Source organism: Orycteropus afer, unplaced genomic scaffold (assembly GCF_000298275.1).
Source record: "Orycteropus afer afer isolate SDZICR_OR568_19922 unplaced genomic scaffold, OryAfe1.0 scaffold00153, whole genome shotgun sequence".
NCBI classification, from domain to species: domain Eukaryota; kingdom Metazoa; phylum Chordata; class Mammalia; order Tubulidentata; family Orycteropodidae; genus Orycteropus; species Orycteropus afer.
Genome location: NW_006921740.1, coordinates 3965142 through 3976505, shown reverse-complemented (window position 1 = coordinate 3976505; position 11364 = coordinate 3965142). Strand labels below are relative to the sequence as shown.

At 37.8% G+C, this 11364-nt stretch overlaps 1 protein-coding gene across 1 annotated transcript in view; it reads left to right on the top strand.

Annotated features, from left to right (window-relative positions):
- LOC103201525 (phosducin-like protein 2) overlaps positions 1–11364 on the top strand; it is a 93236-nt gene that overhangs the window by 71295 nt on the left and 10577 nt on the right. Inside the window, exons 7-8 of the mRNA XM_007946231.2 lie at positions 2249–2392; positions 10117–10325. Of these exons, the coding sequence (XP_007944422.1) occupies positions 2249–2392; positions 10117–10325 (353 nt within the window). The remainder of the gene's footprint in view (positions 1–2248; positions 2393–10116; positions 10326–11364) is intronic.

Here is an 11364-nt window from a genome sequence, read left to right as displayed (position 1 = left end):
CTATGAGTCAGGTCCAACTCCACGGTACATAACAACAACAACATGAGTCAGAGGCCAAGTTGATGGCAGCTAACAACAATGGATGAATGATAACTAAGAATAAATAGCTAACATTTATTGAATGCTCACTATGTATCAGGTACTCTGTTAAGAAATTTACTTGTATTATATAATTTAGTCACCAACAGTCCCACACATGTAGGTCTTACTATTAGTGTTATCCTTGTTTATGGAAGGGGAAAACAGAAGCTTAGAGAGATTAAATAACTTGCCTGTGGTCATAGAGCTAGTGAGTGGTGGAGCTGGCATTTGAACCCAGTTTAGCCTAAATTCTTAATCACTCTCCTCTAGTACTTATTTATTTTTATAACAAGTAATTTCATTTATTCACAAAGGCTTTGGACTGAAGATAAATTTAGCATGGTAGTTATGAGCATGTAAAATAGGCATAGTAGTAGAACTAACTTTTTTTTTGCAAATATTAAATTAGTTAATGTAATGCATTAAAACATTCTCTGGCAGCATAGTAAGCACTCAATAAATGTTAACAACTGTTATTATGGATATTCTTCCTTACCAAGTATTTAACCTATGTATGAATAAACTCTCTATACCAAAAACAACACTCACTGCCATCAAGTCAATTCTGACTCATAGTGACCGCCTTTGGATTACCGAGGCAGTAAATCTTTATGGAAGTAGATTGCCCAGTCTTCCTTCCACGGAGTAACTGGTGGGTGTGAACCATCAACCTTCTGGTTAGCAATCATATGCCTACACCACCAGAGTTCCTTAAATGCTCTATTAAAAAGAAAAAACAAACAAACAGGCTCACTGCCATTGAGTAGGATCCGACTCATAGCGACCCCTCCTTGGGTTTCCGAGGCAGTATCACTACGGAGGTAGATTGCCCAACCTTCCTTCCGAGGAGTGGCTGGTGGGTTTGAACTGCCAGCCTTCGGGTTAGCAGTCAAGTGGCTTAGGCACTATGCTACCAGAGTTCCCATTTAATATATATAGAGAGATATAGATAGATAGATAGATAGATAGATAGATAGATAGATAGATAGATAGATGATAGATAGATAGATAGAGATAGAGATATAACAGCTTTTAAATTGACATAAAATATTACACATAAACATTGTTCTACATCCTACTTTGGGAAGTAATGACTAGGGTCTTAAAAGCTTGCAAGAAAGAGGCCATCTAAAATGCAACAAAATTGGTCTTTCCTTGTCCGGAGCAAAGAAGAATGAGGAATACCAAAAAACACAAGGAAAGAATTCATCCAAGGGATTAGTGGACCATTGCAAACCTCAGTTTATATGATCCTGAGACCAGAAGAACAAGATGGTACCTGGCTACCACTGTCAACCACTTGGACAGGGATCAGTGTAGGAGATCCTAGATAGCGTGGGAGAAAAAGATGGAACAAAACTCAAAACCATAAAAAAGACCAAGCTTACTGGTCTGATAAAGATGGGTAAAATCCCCAAGACTATGGCCCCTAGTCATTCTTTGGGCCTAGAATTGAACTCATTCCTGTGGCTTCCAGCCAAACCATGGACAGGCATATAAGGTGAACATTTCATCAGGTAGGTACACTCTTTAGAACAATCAACCATGGGAGATCAGAAGGGTAGTATTTGCACAGGGAGACAGCTCAGAGGGCGGGAATGCATAGGAAAGAAAGACATAGGGAAAAAGTTACCATGGGGGGGGGCGGGAAATGGGATGAGAGCTTTTACATTATGGAGATTCCAATCAATGTCATGAAACAAAGTAAGAATGGACTCTTGTACGGAAATTGAATTTTCTCTGTAAACTTTCACCTAAAACACAATTTAAAAAACAAAAAAAGGTTGGAAGGTGGCAGCATGTGTGACTTCTTTCTCATAGAAATCAGCCTTGGGCTGATGTTACTGATGATGATTATCTTTCATAATCACCCCCACCTCCATGTTCTTTTTGCAGTTGAGGTCAGGAGTAGGATTCATTGCAATGGCTCCAAATTCATGGAAGCATGAGACTGTATAAGAGAAAGAAGGAAGAGGCCTGGGAAGTGAAACTTTTCATTCTTAGATTGTTATTTTGGCGGTTACTTGTAATGGCTGAAAGGAATGTAAGAGATGTTATGCTGCAGCAACTAGGCTGATTAAAGATGACTGATTAAAAAGAAAAATTAAAAAAAAAAAAAGAAAGAAAGAATATAACAGCTTTTAATTTAATTTCATTTTTCAATTAGAGAAAAGCGGTTGCAGGAATGGAAAGCCCTTAAGAAAAAACAAAAATTTGGGGAATTAAGAGAAATTTCAGGAAATCAGTATGTGAAAGAAGTCACAAATGCAGAAAAAGATGTTTGGGTTATAATTCATCTATACAGAACAAGGTAATTACAATAGCATTTTCTCAAAATGTTATATACTGTTTTAAAATACGTATTTCTGATTTTAAGATTCTATAAAGCATATAGGAAATCTGGTACGTAGCGCCTATGGCACTTGACTGCTAACCTGAGGGCTGGTGGTTCAAACCTACCAACCACTCCTCAGAAGGAAGGTTAGGCAATCTATTTCCATAGTGATACTGCCACGGAAACCCAAGGAGGGGTCGCTGTGAGTTGGGTCCGACTTGACAGTATGTAACAACAACAATAAAGCATATAATGAGAAAACATATATATATATACATACACATATTCAGAGTTTTTGACATTCATTGACTTCAAGAATTAAATTTTTTTAAAAAAACAAACTCACTGCCATCAAGGCGATTCTGACTCATAGAGACCCCCTTTGGGTTTCCGAGGTGGTAAATCTTTACTGAAGTAGATTGCCCAGTTTTCCTTCTGAGGAGTGGCTGGTTGGTTTGAACTGCCAGCCTTCTGCTCAGCAGTCAAATGCCTTGGGGACTACTCTACCAGAGCTCCTTAGGAATTAAATTAGGTATTTAAAATTATTTTCATTTCTAATTTAAAGAATATGCCACACTTCTTAGAAAAATAAACACTCTTTGGCCATTAATAAAATCCTTTTTATTATGGAAAGTTTGAAATAGACAGAAAAGTAGAAAGAAGGATAAAATGAGAACCCCCAAGTACCTACCACCTAGATTTAACAATTAATATTTTGCCATATTTATTTATGTTTGTATATATTTGCAGAACCATTTCAAAGCAAATTATACACAGTATGTTTTAGTCCAATATATTGCAATATGTATCTCCAAAAAAAAGGATATTCTTTTTCATAATGAAAATAGCATTTTCACACCCAACAAAATTGACACTAAGGCCCTAATTACATCTAATACCTAGTCCTTACTCATATTTCCCAATTAACTTCAAAATGTCTTTTATCAATTCATGTGATTTTAAACAAGGTGCCATGCATTGTACATGAATATATCATGTTAATAGGAGCTCTGCAAATAGGCTGTTCTTACTTCTAGGGAAGATTCTTTAATCCTTGGCAAAGTCCCCCTCATCCCAGTTATTTCCTAGAGTCCCAGAAAGTGCTTCCACATATCCTCATGAACCACTCTGTCATCTACAGTCTGCTTTTCTCCTGTTCTGCTGCCTTTTTTGGAATAGCTAGCTACTCCTTACAAAGCTGATTAAGGTAGACTTACCACTACCATACAGCTACCTGGCCAACTGACTGGAAGAGATCCGTATCCGTACCCATTCCAAAGAAAGGTGATTCCACAGAATGTGGAATTATCAAACAATATCATTAATATCACATGCAAGTAAAATCTTGCTGAAGATAATTCAAAAATGGTTGCAGCAGTATATTGACAGAGAACTTCCAGAAATGCAAGATGGATTCAGAAGAGGACATGGAACAAAGGACATCATTGCTAATGTCAAATGGGTCTTGGCTGAAAGCAAAGAATACCAGAAAGATGATTATTTGTGTTTTATTTATTATGCAAAAGCATTTGAATGTGTGGATCATAACAAATTATGGATAACATTAAGAAGAATTGGAATTCCAGAACACTTCATTGTGCTCATGAGGAGCCTGTACATAGACCAGGAGGCTATGGTTCAAACAGAACAAGGGGATACCGCATGGTTTAAAATCAGGAAGGGAATGTGTCAGGGTTGTATCCATTCACTATATTTATTCAATCTGTATGCTGAACAAATAATCCAAGAAGCTGGACTATATGAAGAAGAATGCAACATCAGGATTGGAGGAAGAGTCTTTAACAACCTGCGATATGCAGGTGACAACCCTGCTTGCTGAAAGTGAAGATGACTTGAAGCACTTACTGATGAAGAGTAAAGACTACAGTCTGCAGTAGGGATTGCACCTTAACATAAAGAAAATGAAAATCCTCACAACTGGACCAATAAGCATCATCACGATAAATGGAGAAAAGATTGAAGTTGTCACAGATTCGTATTAGTTGGTTCCACAATCAACACCAATGGAAGCAGCGGTCAAGAAATCAGACAACATATTTCATTGGACACATATGTTGCAAAAGACCTCTTTAAAGTGGTGACAAGTAAAGATGTCTCTTTGAAGACTAAGGTATGCCTAACCCAGCCATGGTATTTTCAATCACCCAACAAAACTGACACTAAGTCCCTAATTACATCTGCATGTGAAAGCTGGACAGTGAATAAGGATGATTGATGCTTTTGAGTTGTGGTGTTGGAGAAGAATAATGAAAGTGCCATGCAGTGCCAGAAGAAGGAAAAAAATCTGTCCTGGAAGAAGTGCAGCCAGAATGCTCTTTGGATTCATGTTGTCAGAAGGGAGGGACCATTCCCTGGAGAAGGATATCATGCTTGGTAAAATGGAGAATCAGTAAGAAAGGGAAAAGCCTTCAATGCGATAGATTGACACAGTGGCTGCAATGATGGGCTCAGGTATAGCAAGGATTGTGGGGCTGGCACAGGACCAGGCAGTGTTTCACTCTGTTGTACATAGGGTTGCTATGGGTTGGAGCTGATTTGACAGCACCTAACAACAACAACAGCAACATTATTCCTATTCCCAACTCCTTACTTTGAACTCTGAATGCCATAATTAGGCCCTTTACTTATTTCCTTTGTCAAAGATCTCTTATATTTTATGGTTCCTCTGTGGTTAACCATTCGGGTCTCTGAACACCAACACCACATCTATTCCCCTACTCCTTGTTGTCAGAACTGTTTTCAGGTAACCACTTTCTCCCTGCACTGCAACACAGCAAAATATTTGACGGTTCAACAACTTCTACATATATAATTCAGTGATAATGATTACATTATTCATGTGTATGGGAGCTCTGGTAGCATAGTGCCTAAGGCACTTGACTGCTAACCAGAAGGCTGGTGGTTCATACCCACCAGCCACTCCTTGGAAGGAAGATTGGGCAATCTACTTCTGTAGTGATACCACCTCGGAAACCCAAGGAGGGGTCACTATGAGTCGGGGTCGACTCGAGGGCACATAACAACAACAATATTCATGTGTACAACCAATATGTTTCTGAATTATTCCATCACCATTAACATAAACTCAATTTCCCCTTCCTCTTTTCCTCCTTCCTCATTCCTCAACCACTAATAATCTGTGGTTTTTATATATTTGCTTATTTCATTTAAGTGAGATCATACAGTATTCGTCCTTTTGTGACTAATTTCACTCAGCATAATGTTTTCAAGGTTCATGCATGCTGTGGCATGTATCCAGACTTCATTTCTCTTTATGGCTGAGTAAATGCCATACTCTCTTAATTCCATACTTTTCACTGTCACCACCAATGTCTGCCTCACTTCTGCCATTCATATCTTCCTACCCACTTAACCCACAAGTGTCTGTCATACTCATTTCTTATTTGACAGTAATGATAAAAATTCTTGGAATTGTATATTAATTGATTCATTTTATCTATTGAGGAAAATTTGAACTTAAAATGTCAATTATATCATTGCTTTGTAAGGACAACTAATATTTAAGCAGTATATGAATTACTAGTATTATTTTTTAGTAGCTACAGAATCACTATGAGTCAGAATTAACTTGATGCTGTAGGTCTGGTTTTGGTCTTCATGTGGGCCACCCCCTAAAAGACAGGTTTCTAGATTTGTTATTGTTGTTGTTAGGTACTGTTGAGTTGCCTTCAACCACTTAATATGACTAATAGTGACCCCATTTGACAGAATGAAACTGTCCCATAGGGTTTCCTAGGTTGTACTATTTATGGGCCACCACTTGTCTGTCAGTCTGTCATACATACTGTGGTGGCTTGTATGTTGCTGAGAGGCTGGAAGCTATGCCACCAGTGTTTTAAATACTAGTAGGGTCATCTATATTGGACAGGTTTCAACAGAGCTTCCAGACAAAGACAGACTAGGAAGAAGGACCTGGTGATCTACTTCTAGAAAAACTGGCCAGTGAAAACCTTATGAACAGCAGCAGAACATTGAAAGAATGCTGGAAGATGAGCCCCTTGGGCTGGAAGGCACTCAAAAATAAGACTGGGGAAGAAGTGCCTCCGTAAAGAGCTGACCATAACAACATGGATGGAGGAAGATTTGGGGATGTTCATTTGCTGATATGGTACAACTCAAAATGAGAAGAAACAATTGCAAATATCCATCAATAATCAGAACATGGAATGTATGAAGTATGAATCTAGGAATATTTGAAGTTATCAAAAGTGAACTGGAATGCTTAAAGATTTATGTCCTAGGCATTAGTGAGCTGAAATGGCCTGGGTTTGGCCATTTTCTATTAGAAAATTGTATGGTCTACTATGTGGGGAATAACAAATTAAAGAGGAATGGTGTCACATTCATTGTCAAAAGAGCATTTCAAAATTTATCCTGAAGTAAATTATGTCAGTGATAGGATAATATCCATATAACTACAAGGAAGACTAATTAATACAACTATTATTCAAATTTACGAATCAACCACTAATGCCAAAGATGAAGAAATTGAAGATTTCTACCAACATGTGCAGTCTTAAATTGATCAAATAGGCATCTAAAATGCATTGATAATCACTGATGATTGGAAAGCAAAAATTGGAAGCAAAGAATGATTGGTAGTTGGAAAATATGACATTGGTGTTAGAAACGAAGCTGGATATTGCATGATAGGATTTCTCAAGACCAGTGACTCATTGCAAATACCTTTTTTCAACAACCTAAATGGTAAATATACATATAGACATCACTAGATGGAATACACAGAAATCAAATTGACTACATCTGTGGAAAGAGATGCTGGAGAAGCTCAATATTATCAGTCAGAAAAAGGTAAGGAGTTGACAGTGCAACAGACCGTTGCTTATATGCAAGTTCAAAATGAAGCTGTAGAAAATTAAAACAAGTTCACAAGAGCCATAGCACAAACTTGCGTATGTCATTGCTGTTAGGTTCTGTCGAGCTGGTTCTGACTCACAGTGATCCTATGTACAACAGAATGAAACACTTCCCAGTCCTGCACCATCCAATTGTTGCTATGTTTGAGCCCACTCTTACAACCACTGTGCCAATGCATCTCACTGAGGGTCTTTTTCTTTTTCTCTGACTCTCTATTTTACCAAGCATGATGTCCTTCTCCAGGGAATGGTCCCTCCTGAGAACATGTCCAAAGTATGTGAAACAAAGTCTTGTCATTCTTGCTTCTAAAAAGCATTCTAGCTAGACATCCTCCACAAAGATTTGTTTACTCTTCTGGCAGTCCATGGTAGATTCAATATTTTTTTGCCAAAACAACATAGCAAAGGCACCAATTCTTCTTCTGTCTTCCTTATTTATTGTCTAACTTTGGCATACATATGAGATGATGGTTTGGGTCAGGCACACATAAGTTAGTAAGTGACATCTTTAATCTCTAACACTTTAAAGAAGTCTTTTGCAGCAATGCAGTATGTTATTTGATTTCTTCATTGCTGCACCCATGGGAGTTGATATGACCTTGAGTATATCCACCTGAATTTGAGACCATCTCAAGGATAGATTTGGGAGGAGGATCCAGTATAGCAGACTAGGCAGACTTCTATAACAAGGCTAGGGAAACAGTTATGGATAACAATCCTTGAACCTAGAGCTTCATAGGAAAGGATAAAGTAGATCAAAAAAAAAAAAAAAAAAAAAAAAAAAAAAAAAAAAAAAAAAAAAAAAAAAAAAAAAAAAAAAAAACACAGTAAGAGGAAGAGACTGAATGAAAAAAGTGAACAAGGAGCAGTAAACTGCCAACCAGCACAGTGCAGCCATTTTGAAATATTGCAAGCGGTGTTCTGATTGGAGCCTGAACTAGATAACCAGCTCAGGCAACCAGAGAGGTTAAACCTCCATTTACCTAGAACAACTTCCTGGTGACCAGAGGCACAGACACCCTCACCCTCACCCACCCGAGGGCGGTCAAACTTCCCCCACTGCCAGTGCTGTGCTGCTTTTTCTTTCTCTCTCTGCTTAGTTCTTCTCATCACTGCTCCCCTGTACTTTATTTTCTTCCTCTTCCCTTGCCTTTTTTTTTGATCCCCAAGACCAGGTGCTCTTCTGCTACAACCCACTCAATTAGCAACACCCACCCAAGACAAATTTATTTGTTTTTCTAGCAGTCCTTGGAAGATTCTGTATTCTTTGTCAACACCACAATTCAAATGCATCGATTCTTCTGCAGTCCTTCTTGTTCATTGTCCAGCTCTCACATGCATATGAGATGATTGAAAACACCATGGCTTGGGTTAGGCACATGTTAGTCTTCAAAATGATATCTTTGCTCTTAAACACTTTAAAGAGGTCTTTTGCAGCAGATTTGCCCAGGGCAATACATCATTTGCTTTCTTGACTGCTGCTTCCATGGGTGTTGATTGTGGATCCAAGTGAAATGAAATCCTTGACAATTTCAATCTTTTCTCCATTTATCATGATGTTGCTTATTGGTCCAGTTGTAAGGATTTTCCTTTTATGTTAAGGTGTAACCCATACTGAAGACTGTCTTTAATCTTCATCAATAAGTGATTTCAATTTGCTAACAGACATAGCAACTTTTATTATTATTTTTGTAATCTGGGCTATGAATAAAAAAAGAGAGGGTTGGTGTTAGAAGGATACACAGAGTTATAAGGGAACATTTTAAAGACTGAGTAATTTGAAAATGTTATATAAGATGGAGAAAGGAAACTTTGGAGAAGAAAAGATTGAGAAAATAGCAAAGAGAGAAGCAGAATAACCAACAGAGAAAGTCCCATAGGAAATGGAAAGAATGAGAGTACATTAGAGGTGAAGGGATTAGCCTAGAAACAGTTTGAGAAAGCTGTGAGTGGTAGACTGGGTAAAAAGGGACTAGAGTACTTTCAGTTGAAGAATGGATGTAATGGGAGTTAAGTAATAGAGCAAAAAAAGATTGAGGTTTGGTCGCACTTTCAGTCAATTTTAAATTTTTGAAGAGGAATAGCTCTGGATAGTGGGGACCAAAGTGTGGCATGTGAGTGGGATATTAAAAACATGGGTATAGTTTATTGGAGTCAGGAAAGTCAAGGAACTTTGGGACTACGTGGACATCAGACCATGATGGTGACAAGATTTGTGATCCCTTGTCTCAACTTGGAACTGCCAAGGACTCCCTAGAAGTTTCCTGTTTTGTTTTGTTTTTTCCTATGTGTACTATAAAGACTGGGAATTGATTGAATTCGTTAGGCATCAAATTCCCACTGCAGCAAGTTGCATTCTCAGACTATAATGGTGTTTCCAATACAAATCAGAGGACTCTGGTTCAGCATTACTAGAGATAAAGAAAGATACCAAACCAAAACCAAACTCACTGCCACCGAGTCGGATTTGACTCATAGCGACCCTTCCTTGGGTTTCCAAGGCTGTATCACTATGGAAGTATATTGCCCCATCTTCCTTCCAAGGAGTGGCTGGTGGGTTTGAACCACCAGCCTTTTGGTTAACAGTCAAATGCCTTAGGCACTATGCTACGAGAGCTCCTAGAGATAAAGATAGAAGATAATAATAATATACTTTTATAATAAAGGTACTAACGATTTTTTTTTTTTTTTTTTTGCCATAGAGATTTTCAGTTATTTTATTAGGATGAGATAAATAGCCTGTGTTTTAAAATTATCATGTCTACTATTTTGTCTTTTTAGCATCCCAATGTGTTTACTGGTGAACCAACATCTTAGTCTCCTAGCAAGAAAGTTTCCAGAAACTAAATTTGTTAAAGCCATTGTGAACAGCTGTATTCAACATTACCATGATAATTGTTTACCAACAATTTTTGTTTATAAAAATGGTCAGATAGAAGGCAAATTCATTGGAATTATAGAATGTGGAGGGATAAATCTCAAGCTAGAAGGTAATGATGCTATTTTAAAAATTTGTTTCTAAAAATAACATGTGAAAACTTCTATAATAAATACCATGAAAGTTTACTTCCTTGAAATATAAGGTTGTCCTCTCACTTCTGGTCTTGTCTTGTATGCTCCCAGATTAATTTTCCTACAATAATACTGTTGCTTAAAAGCCATACTACTGGTTCCTACCTCAAGATAAAAATTATCTTCTACTTTAGAATTTTAGCCAACCTCTCCAACCATCTCTCTTGGTATTTCATGGTCTTCAACCACTACCTCCAGACATACTTTATTCATTTGGGCATCCAACTTTGTTTCATACTCTTTCTCTGTTCCTAAAATTCCTATTCTTCTTTATTCTTCCTGTCTAAACTCTATTCCTTTTTGGATAAGCTCAATTCTAATTTATTTCATTATGTAATCCAGGACCAATTTTATTTATTTTTCCTTCACTTGAGTTAACATGCATCTGCCCTCTAACTAGTGGTTTACCCTCCCTTACCCATCCATCACTAAAAAACCAAATTCACTGCTGTTGAGTTGAGTCGAGTTGATTCTGTAGATTTCCCAGTCTTCCTTCCAAGGAGTGGCTGGTGGGTTTGAACTGCCAGTCTTCTGATTACCAGTCAAATGCCTTAGGCACTATGCCACCAGAGCTCCCCCACCTACCCCTGGTCCTAAACTAGTAAAGCAAACACATTGCCATTAGTCAGTCCAACTCATAGCAACCCTATAGGACAGAGTAGAACTGCTCCATAGGGTTTCCAAGACTGTGAATCTTTATGAAAGCAGACTGCTACATCTTTCTCCCATGGTGGCTGCTGCATTAGAACCATTGACCTTTCAGTTAATAGCTAAGCTCTTTAACCACTGTACCACCAGGGCTCCTCCATTCCTAACTTGGTAGGAGTCTCCTCCTGAATTCATCATTGATTTATTTCATTGATTTATAGGAGAGAATGTTTATTCTCTACAGTTATTCTTTCACTCTATCATTGTTCCCAAACTGTTTTGGGCCTTACTGAGATCTTGGGTACTTTT